The 21,877-nt window shown below is 42.0% G+C and overlaps 1 protein-coding gene across 1 annotated transcript in view; it reads right to left on the bottom strand.

Annotated features, from left to right (window-relative positions):
• Window positions 1–12,869: 12,869 nt before the first annotated feature.
• The window catches only part of CHMP1B (charged multivesicular body protein 1B), a 130,016-nt gene continuing 121,008 nt past the window's right edge, over window positions 12,870–21,877 (bottom strand). The window contains exon 8 of the mRNA XM_085607840.1: window positions 12,870–14,215. Coding sequence (XP_085463966.1) covers window positions 14,171–14,215 — 45 coding nt within the window. The 3' untranslated portion in view covers window positions 12,870–14,170. The remainder of the gene's footprint in view (window positions 14,216–21,877) is intronic.

The following is a 21,877-nucleotide window of genomic DNA, read 5'->3' as shown; positions in this document are numbered from 1 at the left end:
AAAATAGTTGTATGCCCTACACTACGAGAGCATGGAGAAGCTAATTTGCCTCTAGATTTTCTTGGGAATCAGCACACTGCATACCTGTTCAAAGCGGAGAAGCTGTGGTTATCAGAATTCAGCTGGGAGTGTGTCCCCTTGGAGGAAAACACAAATCAGCTTGGCTCAGCTCCTCGCCTCTGAATTGGCTCTTAGCATAGAAATTGATGTTGCAGCAGTACGTTAGTCTGGCAGGACCTATTGCAATAACCTGGGGCGAAGACCTCTCTGCCTCTTGGTCACTTAATGGGGTTTTCATAGGGTTGACCACTGACATTTACTGTATATTGGGGACTTTCCACCTACTTCAAGACATAACCATTATGAAGAAAATTTGTCATTTCAGACTGCATTTTTATATGGCACATTCACTGTCAATTCTTCAAACGAAGATATCAGCAAATATAGAGAAGATGTATATTGCCCTAAGTGTTAGTAAGTCATTATTTGGATGAATCGACACCCATCACATGTTCTGCGAAAGATAATGACATGCTGCATTTGAGCAAAAGGCAGACATGCTAACTTAACCTACTCAGAATGTAATCTGGCTTTAAGATCTTTGCGACACCAGTGCCAAAGCAACTGCTTTGAGTTCCAACACACTGATAGATATGGGCACCTCATTCCAGGATCCACTGGATGTGTAAGGAGAGCTTGTTTGTAACAGTTGTCAAACACAATCTGTAAGCTGCGTCTGCATGTTTTCAAAAGTGCTACCCCTACAAAGAAACTGAGAGTTTGACTATTGCAATAGGTTCTAAACCTCGTACACTGCCATCACTAAATATTTCTTAGCTGCTGGTAACCATTGTGTTGACAGCAATTCTGGAAGCAGCCTGATGCAAAGTCTTACTTTGTCCAACAGTGCAATGGACGAGGTTATCATTACGAATAGACACCTCAATTTCTACACTGTCAGAAAAGATAATTTCGGGTATGGAGAAGGCATGTTCAGAAATACTTGCACCCATTACTCCATGTGATGAAGTTTTGCTCCTTAGGAACGGAGTGTTCCCCGAAAAGGAAAATGCTACTTACCAGTATGCATCTGTTCTTGGAATGTAGAGCTGCAGAGTTGTACACTTTGCATAGATCGCCATCTGGTGTTGGGCTCGGATGTTTGCATGTTGTGTTGGTCTTCGAATAAGCCCTTGTAGTCACGAGGTTGGTGACTCCTCCTTCGGTCGACAATGCGCATGGGCATCGGCTCCATCGTTAGATTGTTTTTGCCGCGTAGGGTTAGATGGAGTAGTGAGAAATAGAAAGATGTCCATGCGTAATGTATCTAAGTAAGATAATACTGGAAAAGATAGAGGTATCCGGAGAGGCGGGTGGGCGTGTACAACTCTGCAGCTCTACATGCCAAGAACAGATGCATACTGGTAAGTAGCTTTTTCTGTTCGATGCATACAAGTTGCAGATTATACACTTTGCATAGACTATACAGCAGTTACCTCTTAGCGGTGGCTACCTGTATCTGTTGCAGTAGTTTGAAGTAGTGTTTTTAATACAGCCTGGCCCACACTAGCTTGCACATCTACACAATAGTGTTTTGTGAAGGTGTGTGGTGTAGCCCAAGTTGCTGCTTTGCATATGTCATCTAGGGGAATGTTCCCTAAGAATGCCATAGAAGCCCCTATTTTGCATGTAGAGTGAGCTCTAGGGGGAATGGTTAATGTGCGTTTGGCTTTGATGTAGCATATTTGTATGAATTTTACAATCCACATTGCAATTCTTGTTTTGGATATAGGATTACCTTTATGAGGTGGGGAGAAGACACAAAAAGTTGTTTGGTCTTTCTAAAGGATTTTGTTCTTTCTATGTAGTAAAGTATTGCTCTTTTAACATCTAAGGTGTGTAGAGCTCGTTCTGCCACTGAGTATGGTTGAGGAAAAAACACTGGGAGTTCAACAGACTGGTTGAGATGAAAGGCAGATCCCACTTTGGGTAAAAAATTTGGGTTAGTCCTAAGAACCACATTATTATGATGGATTTGTAAAAATAATTCTTGTATGGTTAATGCCTGGATTTCACTGACTCTTCTGAGAGATGTGATAGCAATTAGAAAGGTTACTTTCCAAGTGAGGAACTGTAGTTCGCATTTGTGGAGAGGTCCAAAAGGTGGACCCATTAGTCTGGTAAGGACTACATTAAGGTTCCATACCAGAGAGGGTGGAGCTCTTGGTGGAATTATTCTTTTAATCCTTCCATAAAAGCTTTGATAGCAGGAACTGAAAACAGAGACAAGTGTTGTCTGTTTTGTAGGTAGGCGGCTATGGCGGCTAGATGTAACGTAATGGATGTATATGCTAGGTTACATTGTTGTAGATCCAAGAGGTAACAGATGATATTTTGTGAATGGAACCATTTAGTGGGTTGATCTTGTGCGTGCAATAAATGACGAATCTCCTCCATTTTGCCGCATAGCATGCCCTTGTTGTAGGGCGTCTAGCTTCTTGAATAACGTTCATACATTCTGGTGGGAGATTGAGATAGCCGAACTCTAAGATTTCAGGTGTCAGATCGCAAGTTTGAGTTGATTGGGATCTGGGTGTCTTATCTCGCCATGGTTCTGAGTAAAAAGTTTGGGCGAGAGGTGTAGTTTTTGATGTGGCACCACCTATAGTTCCAATAGAGTTGTGAACCATGGTTGTCTTGCCCATGTTGGAGCAACTAGGATCATTGTGAGGGAATGTTGTTTGAGTTTCCGAACCACTAACGGAAGGAGTGGGAGACGCGTTAATGTGTAGGAAAATTCGCCAGACCATTTCATCCATATCGCATTGCCTTTGGACAATGGGTGTGGGTACCTGGGTGCGAAGTTTGGGCATTTTGTGTTTCGATGTGTGGCAAACAGTTCTATTTCTGGGTGTCCCCACATGCGAAAGAAGAACTTGAGGATGAAGTTCCTATTCGTGTATCTGCTGTGCTTGACAGCTGAGCAGATCTGCAATCTGATTGTGTATGCCTGGGAGATGTTCCGCAAGGAGGTATATCTGTTGCGGAATGGCCCATCTCCATATGCTCTGAGCTAGGTGTGAGAGCTGCAGGGAGTGTGTCCCTCCTTGCTTCTGTATGTAATACATTGCTGTCATGTTGTCTGTAGGGATCAGGACAGTTTTGCCTAGAAGGTGTAGTTGAAAGGATTTCAACAACAGGAAGATTGCTAACAATTCCAGGTAGTTGATGGGAAATGGTTTGTGTTGGGGGGTTCAGATACCCTGAATGGTATGCGTTTGAAGATGTGCTCCCCAGCCATGGATCTGTTGTTAGCACGGTCTGTGGAATTGGCTCGAGGAACGACTGCCCTATGGAAAGGTTCTGTGTGTTTCACCATTGTAGAGTGCGATGTGTGCGGTCGTCCACCAACACCAGATCTGTTAGCTGACCTTGAGCCTGGTTCCACTGACGTGCCTAACACTCTTGTAATGGACGCATTTGTAGTCTTGCATGAGGAACGAGAAAAATGCAAGAGGCCATCGTCCCTATTAATTGCATGAACACTCGTGCTGGCAGTGAGTGATGTGGCTGAAATTTTTGGACTAGTGCTTGTATAGCACTTATCCTGACTGGGTTGGGATATGCTAGGGCTGTGGAAGTGTTTATTGTAGCTCCTAAGTATTGTTGTATTCTGGACGGTTGGAGGTGGGATTTGCCCAGATTTATGGTGAATCCCAGACTGTAAAGCAGTTGTATTGTGCTGAGCGTTTGTTGAACACAGCTGTTGTGGGATTTTGCTTTTATGAGCCAGTCGTCCAGATAAGGGAAGACATGAATGTACTGTTTTCTTAAATGGGCTGCCACCACTGCGAGGCACTTGGTGAAAATCCTGGGTGCCGTGGTGACCCCGAATGGTAGAAGTTTGAATTGGTAGTGTTGACCATCTACCACAAACCTGAGATATTTCCTGTGAGCGGGATGAATGGGAATGTGGAAGCAGGCACCCTTTAGATCTAGGGTGGAGAGAAAGTTGCCTTGTTGAAGTAGTGGAAGCACTTGTTGTAAAGTGACCATGTGGAAATGGTCTGATTGGATGTAGAAGTTGAGTGGTCTGTGGTCTAGTATCGGCCTGAGAGAGCCGTCCTTTTTTGGAATTAGAAAATAGAGTGAATTGATCCCTGTGCCTTGATGAGGCAAGGGAACTGGCTCTATTGCATGTAATAGTGCAAGAACCTCTTGTTTGAAAAGCGTTAGGTGTTCTGATGACATTGAACACTGTTTGGGAGGAATGTTGGGAGGGGTAGAAGTGAGTTCCAGGCAATAACCATACTGGATAATTTGTCATACCCACCTGTCTGTTGTGATAGAATTCCAGACAGGCAGGAACTGTGAGAGGCGTCCCCAGACAGGAGTGGGATGATCGGGGGGAAGCGCAGGGAAGTCACTGTTTGGAGTTAGGGGAGCTCCAGGTGTTATTACCCCTGCCTCAATCTTTCAACTGCAGCAACGGCGGGCCCTTCTTGCCGCACCTCACATCAGTTCTCAAAAAATTCTATATATAAAGTAGTTGTCGTGCAATCAACCCCATACGCTAGCCGCTGAGTGGCGTTACTGTGCTCCAGATCAATACAACATGGAAAATGAGAAAAAGGGGGTGCACAGATGAAATAGTCCAATGAGTCTCAATATTGAGTTAAGGTGTACTCTTTATTTCAAAAATAGATTTCAGGTTGATAAAAGGATGGTCAGCCAACGCGTTTCATTCCCTCAAGGGGAACTTCATCAGGGCTGTAACGTAACAAACCAACATAAATATTACATATAAATTAACAAGCACAGGACTAACAACATACATTGACCACATAATGCGAAAATTATAAAGACTTTTTATGAAAAACATAAAACAACCATTTAAAATAACGTACATTAGACGGATAAAAGGTATTTTTCCAATATGTACATATTTACAGAAAGCTATATGTCAAGTGGGAGTTTAGTTAAGAAAAAACTATCCACCTCAAAGAACATTTTTGTGTAAAAATCAAAATGCCCATAACCAACTCATTATTGGTATGCGTCTAATACTCTGATCTGTTATCATCCAATGTGTGACAGGAACCTATTGTAAAACCATGAACAGTGAAATGAAAGATGAAAGTGAAAATGATAAGGAGTAAGTAATAGTAGAAAAGAAGAATAAAAAGAAGAGAGTCTGTAGGGAAAAATCGGATATTTGACAGATGAAACAAAAAAATGGCAAAAACATATTTTAACAGAACACCATGCATACCTTGAGTCAAGTCTGTATGTTCTGTAAAATTAGACCGAATCTAGAAAGCTTAATGGAGTATAGTATACTTCACTTGTATTGCAAATGTCTGCAAAGAAAGAAGAGAGAAACGGTGTACAGAGTTCTATTAAAAAACCATGTGTTAACCCTATGTCATGTAGATACCATTAAGAGTTCTAATAGTAATCGTTCTAGAGGCATACACGATTCTGGAAACATAAATCACAGTTGAGGTCTACCATATAATGGCTCGCTAGTGAGCAAGAATAAGCAAAGCTATCTATATTACAGTGTCAATTGAGACCTTGGTTCCCTTTGCAGATCAAGAAGTACAAACCGAAAGCATGGCAACAATTTATGCATAACTCAGACCTAAATCACACCAATTAAAACATAACGAAAAGGGGGATGAGTGTAAGATAACTAATATAGCCCTCCCATAGTCGTAATGGCCACATACTATACAAATGGCGGGGGGACTCTCCGTATCGGAAACAACTGAAAACGGTGTGATATTCGCAACACAAATAAGTAAGAGCGGGGCGCCCTCCATGTGCCCCCAGTTAAGAATAACTCAAGAGCTGACTCTGTGTGGGTGAAACCACATAAATAAAACAACAGACAATGCCGGACAGCGAGAGCATAGCTGTATGTAACACGGAAAGAACCGACACGAGTGTAATGAACTCGCGCTGTGAAATGAAACGAGAAACGAATGTAAACAAAAACATAAACCCATAGGAATTAGTTAAAAGGTGTAGGTCACCTTCGTAAGCCTAAATCGTGCGTCATCCATCATTTATTAACTTACCGGTAGTCGTGCGGTTAGCGTTCCTGGTAATGCGGCATGTTCCTCGATAGGAAACAGGAAACCCGCCATAGAGTATAAATATACGGAACTCCACCCCCTCACGGGATGATAGCCAATGGCTGTGCGTTTTGTCCCGCAGTAGCAGTCATAATCATGTATTGAAAAATGGGCCGCCATTTCTGAGTGGACAAGTCGGTCCGATAAATACGAGTAATCATATGCATATAAGCGGCAAAACAGCTACGGAAAGTAATGATAAGAAATACAAGACTAAAAATCCCAAATAATGCATGCATGTGAGCTGTAGTTGTAATAATGGTCCCGCAATAGCGGTCATAAAGATGTATTGAAAAATGGGCCGCCATTTCTGAATGGACACGTCAAACCAAAAAATACACGAGTAATCATCTACATATAAGCGGCAAAACAGCTGCGAAAGGTAACGAAAAGGATTAAAGAGACTAAGAGTCCCAAATGATGCAGGCATATGAGCTATAGTTGTAAAATGTACAAAAATAGAAGGCAAATTGCATGTGTCATATGTATGAATCAGACGCCAACCCCTATTTATATTGGCAAGAAATATGTACAAAAATCGCCGTTGTCAAAAAAGAGTGTGACACGAAATGGGCGCAAATGAGCGTCTGTAGCCTAAGGACACACGCAAAGACAGCAAATATACCCGAGTGTGTCCCGTCCCAAGAAGAAAAGCGTATATGATATAAAGGGATGAGGGCCAGTTCCCTAATTAGCTGAAAAGTAATACTTGGAGAGACACAACAAAACAAAGTCATCAAAAGAGACGAGTCACCATCAATAATCAGGCAGTTCAGAATATGTATCGTAAAACTATACTTCATATTAGAAAATAGAAGTTTCAAAGTAGAAATATATTTAAATCAGCTTTACCTACGATCATAGGGTCACATGTAACCTTATCGTATTTATTGAATCAAATAGCTGTGAGTCAAGGATGATCATCCTGAAAGATGCGAAGTGTCCTGAGTCGACAGAAGAAGCAGCCGTACAGGCTAGCCATAAGGGGGAATGGGGGAAACACCATATTATATCAAATAGATGTGAAAATGGATAGAATGTCCCACCTCTCGCGCACTTTCATTTCAGAGGAGCTAAAGTGGGGTGAGGGCAAGAGAGTAAGAGTTTAAAGGAGAAATCATAAGAACAACATCCCACCTGGCTGGATATGAACGAGGGGTTGAGAGGGCAAGGGAGTATCAGTCGGAAAGTGTGTAATGGAGTGTATATAACCCCAACACAGAGTACAGTTCTAAAATCAAGTGTGGTCAGAAAGACAGTAAAGGTGGAGAAACCGGGGGGAACATAAAGTACATATGTGATGAATCACACTTTTAATAGAAAGGCTACAAACCACATAAATGACAATTGAAGATTGAGTTAGCATGCATTAATCATTTTCAAGAAAATAGTGAATTTCATTGTCACTGTTAAATCCATCAATCGTACTTCGTAATCTGCAGATCCATTTTGCCTCACATTGTCTAAGCTGGAGCTCACGATCCCCTCCCCGAGTTCTTCACATGTTCAATAGCGTGAAACCAGAAGTTGGCATGACCCTCGTGTGTTTCAATGAAATGGTGAATCAAAGGGTACCTGGAATCACGTTTTAGTATGGCCCTCCTGTGCTCCTGAATCCTGATTTTTAAGCTGCGTTTGGTGCTCCCTACGTAGATGGTCCCACACGGGCATCCAATTACATATATAACAAAAGCAGTGTTGCAGTTGATAAAGTTAAAGATGTTATAATCTCTGGAGCCATTGTATGAGAACTTCTTAGTTTTATTGATCCCTAGTTCACAAATGTTGCACTTAGTGCAAGTGAAAAAGCCATTTGGTTTAGATGGTAACCATGTTATTTTATTATCGTTACAGTTTTTGATGTAACTGGGGCATAGATCATTTCTTAGGGTTTTGCCACGCCTATATGTGACTGATGGATTGGTGTGAATCGTTTTCTGTAGGCCCGGTATTTCACGTAGGAGATTCCAGTGTTTTTTCAAAAGTTTGAAAATCGCACTGCTGTGTGAGGTATACTGGGTCACGAACCTAATGTTGTTGTCACTGTTCCTGCTTTTGTTTGAACTACATTTTTCTACACTTAGGGTGGTCTCCCTGTTTAATGAGCGTGCCCTGGTTTCTGCCCTGTCTACAATATCCTTTTTGTATCCTCTAGCTAAGAATCTTTTCTTAACTTGTTGGATATTCTTATCAAAGTTGAGTTCTTCACTGCAGTTACGTCTAACACGAACCATCTCCCCATATGGAATGTTCTTGATGGTGGAGCTTGCATGTGCACTTTCTGGATGCAGGACTGCATTACACGCAGTTTCTTTGCGATGTAAAGTACTCTGGATATGCCCGTCCTGTATATAGAATTGGAGGTCCAAGAAATTGATTCTCTCATTGCTAAATTCCATTGTAAGTTTTACATTAAATGGATTGGAGTTGAGGTATTCAAAGTAATCTTGAAGTTGTAACACAGTGCCTGACCATAGGCAGATAATGTCATCGATGTACCTCCCCCAGAACACGATGTGATCAGTCCAGGGGGAGACACATCTACCCCATGCATGCCCCCTCTCATACCATACCATGAAAAGACAGGCATAAGAGGGGGCAAACCTGGATCCCATGGCCGTACCTCTCCTCTGATGGTACCAGACATTGTCATATAGGAAATAATTCCTATTGAGAACCAGTTTCAGCATGTCAATAGTCATTTGGTTTTGATCAAATTGATCAGCATTGTCTCTATCCAGGTAGAATTCAGCAGCCTTGAGGCCAAATTCGTGTTGGATACACGTGTATAAACTCGTAACATCGAAAGTGACAAAGAGGAGGTCATCGGACCATTCGAAATCCTGGAATTTATTAAGAATGTCCTTGCTGTCCTGAATATAGGAAGGGAGATCAAGGACATGTTTATTGATTTTAAGGTCAATAAATTCAGAGATTTTCTCAGTAGCTGACCCAATACCTGAGATGATGGGTCTGCCGGGGGGAATTTTCCTTTTTTGTGCACTTTGGGAAGGATATAAATACAAGGAAATCTGGGATTCTCTGTTCTTAGATACCTGAATTCCTGTTCACTAATCAAACCCATATCCCTCCATTCCCTTAATTTCAAATTGATTTCAATGATCAAATCGTGTGTAGGATTATAATCCAATCTGCCATAGCAATCATTGTCACTGAGCTGCCGTTCAATTTCACCTTTATAATCTCGTAAGTCCATGACAACGACGTTACCGCCCTTATCAGATTCCCTAATGACGATGTTGTTATTATTTTTTAGTCTTTTTAGTGCTTGCCTTTCTCCGAATGTGAGATTATGTTGTTGATTATTCCAACTCCTACTCTGTTTTTCCAGCTGGTATAAGCCCTCACTCACCCGTTCCGTGAAGATATCAATGTTACCATGGTATATCGTAGGGGTGAATTTTGACCTGGGACGTAAACCACTCTCTCGCATTGTATTTTCACTGATATCAAAATCATCCAGAATGGTATGCATCCCCACCTCGTCCCCATCACTAAGTGAGAGCAGACATTGAATATTTTTAACTTCAGCTATTGACATGTCAGTTTGTTTTATATCACAGAGTCTATTCGGAGGCATTTTATCTTTGAAAAAATCTTTTAATTTCAACATTCTACTGAACTTGAAAAGATCCACATGTACATTTGTGAAATCACCACTTTGTGTGGGGCAAAACCCCAACCCTCTACATAACAAATTCGTCTCATCAATATCCAATGTTTTGCTCGATAGATTTACCACTCTCAGGTTGGAATCATCCTCATCACCCTCCATCATTGTCAACCCAGTTTCCACTACTTCTGTTTGTCTTTTCCCCTCTCTGATCTCCTTAAAGGATCCTCTGATATGCCTTCCTTGTCCACGTCCACCCCCCCTCCTTGTCTTTTTTGCTGCTGTATCCTTTTTGCTTGGTTGCCACTTATTGTTGTTACCCCTGTAACCTCCTCTAGAGTAACCTCTGGAAAAGGTGCCCTCGTTGGGACTTTTGTAGGATGAGGACGGGTGTTCTGGTGTATTTGTTTTCGAGCCTGCTCTAAAAAAAAAAGGAGCGTTGAAAGGAGCCTCTAGTAGAGGTTGACTGCAGGGCTCCTATGACTAGGCAGTCTCTGTGTCCTTTTTTATTTTTTCTAAAGATGTATCCACTGCAGGGCCAAAGAGGTGCTCGTGGTCAAAAGGATGATTAAGGATAGTATTCTGCGGTGTCTGCTGCATCGAGCGCACATTTGATGGATGTTAGTGATTAGTTTGCCTTCCTGTATAAGGTCATTGGCTTTATCTTTATATTGTTGAGGTAAGTGTTGAATGAGCTTTTCCAGCTCATCATAGTGAGCCCTGTCATACCTTGCCAAGAAGGCTTGAGTGTTGGCTATTTTCCAGTAGTTGGCAGCTTGAGACGCCATGCATTTGCCTGAGGAGTCTAATAACTTAAGATTATTTGTCAGGAGGTGGAGTGTCACCTGACCCCTGAGAATTTGCCCTTTTGCATGCATTGGCTACGACCAGGGAGTCTAAAGGAAGTAGACCCTTAATGTATGTGGGGTCTGTGGGAGCGGCATTGTATTTTTTATCTACTATGGGGTTAAGCACCCTAGCTCTAAACGGGTCTTTGAACACTTCAGGAGCGTGTCTAAGAAGACCTTTAAGCATTGGCAAGACATGGGATGATTTTTGTGGCTGGTCAAAGGTTTCAAGAAGGAAATCCTCTTCTACAGGTTCTGAGTGTAGTTTGACTCCATGGTATGTTGCGGCCCTATTTATTAGTTGGGCAAAACCCACATTGTCATCTGGTGGAGATGGTTTTGAGGGGTTGAAATCTGGCTCATTATGTAAATCTGGATCGGTATTATAGTCATGCCATGGGTCTGGATCATGGTATTATATTATCATCTTTTTGCCCAATCCCCATGTTCATCATCACTATCCTCTGGTTGTTCTGGTTTCCTCTTTGTAGGTAGCGAAGTAACTATATGAGCAGTCTTTGGATGAATTAAGATGGTGGTTTGCTTCGGATACGGGAGAAAAAAGTTCTTCAGAATCAATAGTTTTCTTCGGTGTGGAAGATTTGTCTTTGGAAATTGGTTTTGCTCGTTTAGCAACAGTGTCCGGTATAGAAACTTTCCCTGGCTCCGAGACCTTTGGTGTGGATTGTTTCGGGTCCGGAGGTTTTTGTTTGGGAGGCTAAGTTATGGAAGGCTTCTCTTTAGATGTTTTCGGCTCTGAGGTCTTCGTTGCCGAGGTGTTATCCAGCTGCTTCGGTGCCGAGGGGTCTTTTGGTGGTTTCAGTGCCGAATGTTTTTCCGGTGCTGACGGCAAGGGGCGCGGCATCTCGGGAGACTTAGCTTTTGGTGCCAAAGATGGTTTTTCGGGACCGGGTGGCTGGCTGGCCTCAGAGCCGGAAGGCTTTGGTTTTACCTTCGGAGCCGGGGCCAGAGGCGGGGTGTTCAAAGTCTTTGTTCTGTGTAGACCTGAGCCGAGAGGCGAAGGTGTCACCGGAGCCTTTGGTATGGGCTTGGGTGAGCAGGGGTCTCGGTACTCACGTGTCGTTGAGCGGAGTGATGTCATCATCGGCGGAGTCATCTGCTTCGGAGACCGAGACCTGTTCTTCCTTTTCTGGTTCTGGAAGGCTATCGGGACCTGGATGGAAGATGTCCGGAATGGAACCTGTGCCTCGGGACATCTCGTGGCATCGAGCTCGACGATCCCGGATGGTCTTCTGATAGACAAGCTTCACAGTCGTCCTCTCGATGTTCTGGAGAGAGGCACAGATTACAAACAGGAAGGAGGTCAGAGTGTGGGAATTTAGTACCACACCGGGGACATTTTTTAAAGGGAGTCCTTTCCATCGAAGTCCGTCTATACCGGCGCGGGTAGGCCCAGCGGCCCGTGTCAAAGTTCGCAAGCGTGGAAGTTTTTCAAAAGTTGTCGTCGAGGGTGCGGATCGAATGGTACGCGATCGTCGGTTAGCTGTGATTGCGCGTCGAAAGGGGGTTCGATAATGACACCGACGTGGAGCGCAACAAGTCACATTCGAACCCGATGGCGGAAAAAAACAATCTAACAATGGAGCCGATGCGCATGCGCATTGTTGACCAAAGGAGGAGTCACCAACCTCCTGACTACAAGGACTTCTTCGAAGACAAAAACAACATGCAAACATCCGAGCCCAATACCAGATGGCGATCTATGCAAAGTGTACTATCTGAGCTCATATGTCTCGAACATGTATTTATTGTGAATGAAAATAGGATTTTGGCAGACTGATACAGTACCCTAGGTTGTGAAGCAACTGGAAGGTTGGACTAGTTTAATACTAAAACTTACTGTCTTTCCCTGTAACGATCTCACCATTCAGAAAGAAAAACACTGGAACAGCATGACGGCACAAGTGTCCTGTTTCCACAGACCGACTTTTATTAAAGACTCTGGAGGCATACTATTTCCCCAAAAGGGAGATTCAGTGAAGCAATACTGGTTACCTCTCACCACAAGTCTCAAGTAGTGCAGGTGTGCTGCATGCACAAATAAGTATTTTTATGGTCAAACGTTACCATGAAGCCTCCTTGTGACAGGGTGATGAATTCTTACAACATTGATAATTAAAAATGTATGGTTGAACATATAAGTTGAGCATCTGGAAAGTCAAAATGCATCTCTGTGTTCCTTCATATGGCGAATAAGGGAAAAGAAGGAATAAACATCTTTTCAGCTTTTTGTGTTTGGAACTTCTTTTATTGCATCCTTGCTAAACAACGAGGAGGCTTCCTCCATGAGGCACAGTTAATCATCATGATTGCAGTATTGACCTGTTGTGGTGGGTGGAGAAGTAGCATTTCCTTGAACTCAATGCAATAATTAAATACCACTCATTTTAGGTTGTCAAAATAAAAGAAAATAATGGAACAATTGAGAATCTTAAAAGGATAAGGCAAAATGTATCATTTCAAATTACAAAATGTATTCCAGATTTCCATATCAAAGGGATTTTACTTTAACAAATCAATGAGGTAAGACCTTCAAAACTAATCTGTGGCAGTGCTTTTCTTCCTATTTACAGGCACTTACCATAGCGGCGAAAAAGATATACTGTTTATAAATACACATACCTACCACATGGATGCGTCATCCTGCACCCAATATGTGGAATCACGATAGAAAACCTTTCGGAAAGGTGCAAATTTGTGGTTCTTAAAAAAGAGCTTAATAGGGTGTACGCCCTTGTTAACCTCCAGGACCCATAGATTGCGATATGGTTTTCACCCAACCAGTGAACAGAGTCTATGCACTCAATCTTGAAGAGCATATACATTTTCATTCATTGTATAAAGTCACAGGAACTATTTTAACATTTTTGTCGGTGAACAAAAAACAGTTCCGCACTTATTTAACATATTAAAGGCATACACTGAAAAATGCTTCCTTGCCCATTAATGTTTGAAAAGTTTCTTTTGATTTTAATACAAACAGGTAAACATGCTGCAAATAAAACGTCTGCCATTACTTTTTTCACTGAGCTCTGTACAAAGTACATTATACAAATGGAAACGCACAAGTTTATAATTCAGTTTAATGCCTGGTGTACAATACTCTCCATTCGCATACATTATTTTGTTTTTTAATACGTACCACACACACAAAACTCATACACTGTAAAAGAAAATGAAAACACACTCCAATATAAACCCTCATTCATAACTTAAAATGACACTAACTAATGTAATAAAAGAATGAGTGATTTAGAATTCTCAAACAAGGACTTGACAGGCTGTAATTAAACTACCTCTGAAAAAATATTTTGCTCAAAATGAAAGGTAATGTACAGAACTGCAGAGTTCACGTTAGGGTTTCCTTACAATGGACTTGTAGGCATGGAAAGTGACAGAGCCCAAAAGTTTGAATTTTATATAACATATTTAGCATTCAAGGCATGATCTGTGATACAGGTACATGTGTTGATACACACACAGAACGCCATAGAGAGACTGGATAGAACCGTTTAAATGTTTCTTCCTTACAACTGATCACGCAGGCGAGCAAGTCTTTGTGAGAGTTCATCCTACATAAATGAAAGGGCAAATACGTATGATTAGTGTAGTACATTTACCTGAAAGGAAGACAGAATTTAAGTTTATTCAATAACTTGCCATTACAATCTAAAATGCCTATCGATGACAGAACCATTTAAATTCAGTGTATACATGTACCTCATAAGACAGCAAAGACTGTAAGCCCTCTAAACATAAAATTACACAAGCAAGAACACGTCCTGACTGCTTTTAGGAAATAACGAAGGGAATGCTTCAGTTATTAATTCTAGAAGCAATGACTTTCAATGTTTAGGATCAATAATTCAGAAAGTCCTGTTCTCTCTCTCTGGCAGTACTTTGTTTAAAGACAGACAATTGTTCCCAGAGTTCACAGGCCTGGCTAACAGGTGTGGAGATGGGCTTCTGCTGAAGACAGACAAGTGTGGCTCGGTTAATATACAAATTGAAGACGATGCATTTTGCAATTTGGAGTCAGTGGAAGGATTTAAGACCTTGGGAAATGCTGTTAAATTTCGTAATATTTAAGGGCAATGTTGCTGCAACATTCTGTAGCGGTTGTGAACAGATTTAAATTGAGTTTAGTTCTCAGATCACAAAGTGAATGATGCATTTGTGACTATTTCATCTAGGAGGTAAAACTTGATTTAGCTGATGTAGGGTAAATAATGCAGACTTCACTGTAGTTCCACACCTATTTTAACTATTTTTCTAACGCAAAGCGGCCTATAAGAGCAACATAACGCTTCACAAGTTACAGAAAGCAAACGTAAAGAAACAGTGCAGCTTAGGGATACAATATTAACAGCATTTTTAGATTGATACGTACATTCTGAAAAGAGGAGTGTTTAGGTTTGAGTCTGAAGTGTTCAGGCAGCTGGATCTATAATCTTGGCAAGAGACTACTATTAAAGTGTTTTGGTTCTTTTGATTTTAGGCATCTTCAGTAGGAGGCTAGATTTGCCTCAAGTCAATTTCGTTTAATGACAGTTACAGTACCAGTCTTAAAATATTAGCAAAAATCTACCAAAAATAAAACTTAATACAGGTTTTCAGAAAAGTAAAACCAATCTAACAAGAGCAAAGAATGACTTCCAACTCCTCAGCTGGCATTAGCAACGGTTTCCTAAATGGTGGCAGCACCATGGCATTCATACAGAAAAGTAAAACAAAAGTTAGTCATGGCCAATTTGCTTGACCCAAATCAACAACATTACAGCATTTTACCCCCTTTTATTCAAGTATCTCTCTCATTTTCTAACGAGCATAGGTTTTTAGGTAGGTGGGGAGACCAATGAATCCTCCTTTATGGGCAAAGCTGCCCATTTAATGGCAATCCTTGCTTCACAAGGTAAGCCATTAAAGGTCTCTTAGAAGTAAGTTATGTAGTCTGATTTTAAGCACCTTTTATCAGGTACACTAACACATGAAGAATGGCTTTAAACAGGTTTGTGAAGGCATACAAGTAAAGTATTGCCACCTACAAGGAGTGAGTGGACCAGGACCTGCATTACTTTTGTGAAGTGAGAAGTGGTAAATAGGAGGTTTGAGGTTGCTTTTAATAGAAAGTCAGATAGAGGCAGGTCTTCTCAGGTTTAGTGCTGTGAGGTAACATTGCGAGATTCTGGCCAGTAATGAAAGCCAGGGATTCAGCAATGAGATCAGGTTTGTCTGTGATATTTGGATCACAGAGTTGAAGAAGACAATTCTAGACTGGAAAAGAGGCTTCGATGGAGCAGAGAAGGAATGAAATCTTTAGCCATATTCAATTTCCGGGAAAAATAGCTTATTCAATGTATTACCCTTCCAAGTACAGATTTCAAAGTTAGGAAGTCCAATGAGTTGAATACTTGATGATGAAGTTGGGTGTTGTTTGCATAAAAGTGTAAGTGACTCGAGCCAAACAGCTCCATGTTGAGAATGAATGTTGAGGGGACATGGTAGAGCCATCAGGGACGGCACATTTTACATGAAGGGTGTGTAATCTGATACAATCCAGTTTTACAAACTGAGACCTAGATGAGTGGAAAGATGTGAACTAGTTTCACACTTGTCTTCTATCCTCGTCCTGTTAAATAAGATAGTGAGAAGAGTTTGAAGGTCAATGGTATCATATACAGCAGATCAAACAAGTAGCAGCAAGAGACTTGCATCACCGACAGTTGAATGAAGAATGGCAACCATTATTTGTGGTCAAAATGAGACCGGAAGGTATTTAGGATGTCATTGTTGGACACACAAGATTGGAGTCATATTACAACTGCCATATTAATGATCTTGCCAAGCAATTCTGGAAGAGTGTCAGGTCTAGGTTGTATTTACTAAGCAAGAGAGTTATCTGGCAAGATTTAACACAGAAGTGAATAATCCATCTTCTAGGGGGTGGAGTGATGAATTTGAACACTAAAGGGACAACATCTTGAGTGCAAAGGAATATTACGTTTGCTGTAATGGGATAATCTGTGCCGAATGAGATTTAATAATTCACAGTATGGATTGAATGCCACGATTTTTGAACAAAGACCATGTGATGTGGGCATTAAGGCTTATTTTGGAATGCAAAATGACTTACATCACAAGTTCAACTGCCATATGATGTGGAGTATCAGGCAGGGAAGGAAGTATTTCTTTTGGTATTCACTCTGATGGTCCAAGCAACAGCACTTCAAATGCAGATCTAGTCAGATTAAAATTACTAAAACTCACCCTGTCAACCACTTTATTCAAGCCACCATTCAGTGCCTGGAACCCGTCTTGCAGACCAAAGAGATACAGATAAATCTCTGCATTCTCAGCCTCAAAGTGAGGTACTCGTCATATCACATTACACACAAGATAGCTAGAAATGATACAGGGAAGTGGAATCCATGGAGAGTCTAAGGCAACAACCCTACCCCAAGGGTGTTTGCTTGAAAAGAAAGGAGTTAGTTGAGACACATTGTTCTTTCAAGAATGGAATAGAAGAATCAGAGTCCAGATGCCGATATATGTGGCTCAAATTTTAAGCAGATCAATAACAGGTCAACAGTGACAATGTCAAATGCTGCGGACAGCCAGAAGAAACAAATGTGAAAGCTCCCCTTTGTGCATGGTGGCTAGGAAACCATCATTTAAGGATATTAATACCACAGGCATCTTGTTCACCAAGGTCTCCTAAAAGTACTTCTTAAAACGCTCAGAAAGCACCCACTTTCCCTCAAGTTTCAGCCCCCAAATAAAGCCATATTTTAGTAATTCCTCTTGGAAACTACCTCCCAGCAGTGCCATAATATCTATTGCAATGACTGCCCCCTAGTTTTAGACCATGAGGTGTTTCTGCAATTGGTTGTGCCTTGGCTAATAGAAGTCAAAGCACCGCTGATTCACATAGGACTCCTTCCCTGAAGAAAAATGGCAGCTTCTTAGGTCGCCCCTTTGGGCCTGGTAGTGACTTGTATTATCAGGTTATATAGCTTATTGTAATTTGTTACCTTGCTGTCATTTACACATGCCTCCAGTGAGTTCCATGAAACATTCACAAAATCCTTCGATTACTGTTTTTGGTGGTGTCCCTGAAGCTCTTTAGAGACTTCCAATAAGTCAGCCCACACTGCCTCAACAGAATACTCTCACTGGGAGTGTACCGTTTGTATAGTGCCTAACCTAGGGATGAAAATGTAATTCCTCTTCAGAGCAGATAACCTCTTCATGAGTAATCCCCCGCCCCCCCCCCCCCCCCCCCCCACCAATGGTTGTCATTTAGGTCATGTATAACTTATGTTTGTTACTAAGAAATGAACCATTTTCTTTCTTTTAAATGGCCACATAGCGAGATACCCTATCCTTAGTGCTTTACTTACTACTTTGCTGCTGCCACCATGCACAGTGATCGCTGAGACCATAAGAATTGTCTAGTCCGTCTTTCTGGTGCTTTCATCATGACCCGGTAGGGCTGAGTTCTACCACGAGACCAACTTATTTTATTTCAAGGCAAGGCCTGCTATGTTCTTAATCTGTTCTTGCCACAGCTTCTAAGTCCAAGAGTTCTTTCTTTAGATCACCCTTTTTGTCAGATCTATTTTGCCTCGCCCATCACATATCCTCCTCTGTAAACTCCTATCCCAATCCACCTTCTCTATCCAGCATACATTTTATGTATTCTGCCTCTAAACACTTTTGCCCCCCCTCTATTTCCTACTATTTTGCTTCATACTAGCACTTTCCCACATTCTTCCCTAGACCACTCTGCTGGGTATTCTATTATTGAATTATGGTTTTGTTCTCCGAACTGGCTCTCCTTTTTCACACTTTGGAGGTTTGTCAGCACATCGGATAGCTTTTTACTTCTCACAGTGCAGTTTTGTTCCGCTCTTTGGTATACCTATTGTTCATTAAACATTTGGTTATTGTATTGTTAATTGTATACCACTCCTAGAAGTGTAGAAGTTGTAACACTGGTACCGGTTGTGAATTACAAAGAATAAACAATTAAATTCTTATCCCAGCCATCACTCTTGAGTATCCTCTCCTAGCACATAATCTTCACTGATGCGACTAACAGGGCTGGCATGGTAGACAGATCTCCCTCATGCGGATATCAATATTCATCTTATTATTATTGCCAGACCTCTGAGCTGCCTTTGACAGTTGAGCATTCCACCATCATACATACCTTTAACTCACAAATAGCATTCATCAGCAATGTCTTTCACTGGCTCTCCTCCTACCTTTCCAGACGGCACCAGTTTGTTCACATGGGCACCACAAGGTCACAAAAGATCCCTATCACATGTGAAGTCCTCCAGGGTTCGGCACTGTCTCCCGTCATCTTCAACATTTAGATGGAGCCAGTTAGTGCCCAACTCACAGATAATAATAACACCATTCACCAATATGCAGATGATACACAACTCTACTTAAAAGTCTCCTCTACTTCAGACATACAATGCCTCAAACACTGCTTGCATACCATCGAGAGCTGGATGTGCAGCACCTACATGAAGATCAATCCAAGCAAGACCGAATTCCTATTATTTGCCAAGAACAAGAAACAAGATAGATAAAGTACGAAACTCGCTCAAAGACTTAAACCTTGATGGCATCGAACCCCAACTCTCAACGAATGCCAAATCACTTGGATTCAATCAGGACACCAACCTCTCCCCCAAGGAACACTTTGCCAACAAAACAAAGATGGCTTGGTACCAGCTCCCTCTTCTAAAGTCAAACCCTTATAGAAAGCGACTTCAAAACTTCTCGCATCTGAATGATGACAATGCCCTACTTAATGGCTCCTCACCGGCATCCATTTGGTGCATCCTACACAAAACAGCAATTTTCATCCAGGGCCTGAAGAAATACGATCATATCACCCCCACCCGATGGACCTCCATTGGCTCCCCTTGCTAGGCCACACCATCTTGAAAACCAGCTACATCATTTACAAAGTCATCACAGCTGTACCCGTCCAACTTGCAGACAAGCTCACCATCTCTGGTGGTTCTTGGCACGCCTGCAGTAAGGACTGCAGAATAAGAAGTGTAAAAAGGAATAACAAAAGCGAACAGGACATTTCCATCTATGTTCTCAGGATCTGGAACAACATGCCTGTAGTAAATGGACATCTTTAGTGCAGTGTACCCCCAGATCTTTGCTTTGACTGTTTTAATGGCTAGAGAACTCTGCACACTTTACATCTGCTAACCAGCAGTGCTGTACCAGAGCATTCCCATTAAACATAATGCCCTTGCCATACCCATAGTTAGCACATTTAACTTACCTATAAGTCCATAGCATAATTACAAAGTGTACCCCAGTCCTGTAAATTAAATGTCACCAGTGAGGTGCAGCACTCATTGTGCCACTGACTGCAGTGACAGTGCAAACATTACTGCAGGCCTACCGTTTGTAGCCTTGCTCAGCAGTTTTAAAACTTCAAGTTCGACCTGTCAAAATAACACATTTTGACAGGCCTAAACATTAGTTTCAAATATGAATAGGTCACCCCTAAATAGGCCTTACTGCCCATAAGGCAGGTTGCATGGTATTTAAAGGTAGTACATGTAAAAGTTTCATGTTCAAAATAGCCTTACAGTGAAATGGCCACAATGCCATTTTCACTGTGACCGGGTTAGTTGTTCCATATACAATCATTAGGTTACAATATTACATTTAATAATGTTATTTCCAGCTAGAAAACACCTATAAATTGAATTATTGGGCTTTTTGAAAAATGTACTACAAGCCCAATTCGAAGGTGTAGTTGGATTTCTAATAAATATTTTGAAAAAGGTACTTTTAGACAGTTACCTTTTCCCTGCCTAAAGCGTCTGGGGGCCTATTTGTATGAACTACTACTGTCATCCAGGAGCTGAATAGTCACTTTGGTGAGGTGTGAATTTGCTCTCAGTGCTGAGATCAAGGCCTTGGATATGGAGAGATGTTTTCTTCCTTTGGCAAGATGACAATCTAGGCAGTGACCAGAATCTTTAACTTCAGAAAGGCTTACCCCATCACAGCGGACACCTGAGCAGGGCCCTTCCTTGTTCCTCCGTCAGGCAGGCACCACTCCTTGTGGGAGAGTAACTACCCCCGCATTGGTTTAGCGTTACAACGGACGAGGGATTGATTATTTTCCTGGCCACACCTCTGGGCTGGGCGTACAGGTTCTGCACAAGGGGAGAATGGTTTCAACTACTTGAATTTAGCCAGTGAGGGGCACTGCGGAATTGTCTGCAAGAGGGCACACAGGAAGTGCTGCAAAAAAGGGCAGGGTTGCCTGTGGAAACCTTTACCCTATTGGTCAAGAAGGGGCTACGAGTCACCCACATCCGCAGGCTTATGCCAGTCATAAATGTGGCACCCACAGTACCCTCCTCAGAACACTTTCTGGAACTGTGGAAAAACAGAAGAGGACTGAACCTGCTGTCTGTGCCTTGAGAATAGCTGTGAAGCATGGACCTGCTCCTCTCTCTCCCTTGTAGCCAGGAAAAAGAAGTGAACTCCAAGGGTTATAAGGCTGACCTCTCATTAAAGCTACAAGGAGGACACAACAAGCTACAAAAGTCCTTTTTTGCAACTTCCCACCTGACCTCTTCCAACAGAACCGGCCATGGACCCTGCTGCTAGCCTCTGTTGGAGTAAGTCTTGTCCCACAATTGCTCTCCCCAAGTTCCTGGACCTGTGGCTGCCGTCAAAGTGTACACTTCCTAACTTTTCCTCATGAGGGATTTGGAAACCTTTTGAATCCAAATACCTCTGGAGAAATGGGTTCAACCCACCAAATAGATCCAATCATGGTGTGTTGTCACAGAGCCAAAGATTACAGATGCTCCCGCTCGGAGCATTTCTGCAGCAGCAAATCAAATTCAGGAGGACCTCGTGTACAAGGTATCCACCCTCACGGAGCCCACTTTGGCTACAGCCTGCAGCCTTGCTCTGCTGGAAGAATCAGAGCCCCCAAAAAGTTAAAAGGTGGAAAGGCTTTAACAGGCGACAGCACGAAATGTATCTGGCCAGCGCAGGATGTTCCTTTGGCGCAAAATTATAATTTCGCCTAATTTGAGCTTTTTTGCCAAAAGTCAATGGCTTCACTGAGACCTTGTCCAGCGGATATTTGACAACATGGAGCTCTCTTTAGCCACAGGCTGCCCCCTGAAGATTTTTACTTCCTTTTTAGTGACAGAAGGTAAAAC

The sequence above is a fragment of the Triturus cristatus genome, chromosome 5_2, assembly GCF_964204655.1.
Source record: "Triturus cristatus chromosome 5_2, aTriCri1.1, whole genome shotgun sequence".
Lineage (NCBI taxonomy): Eukaryota > Metazoa > Chordata > Amphibia > Caudata > Salamandridae > Triturus > Triturus cristatus.
Note: the sequence above shows the minus strand (reverse complement) of the source record. Positions and strands in the feature narration are given on the sequence as shown.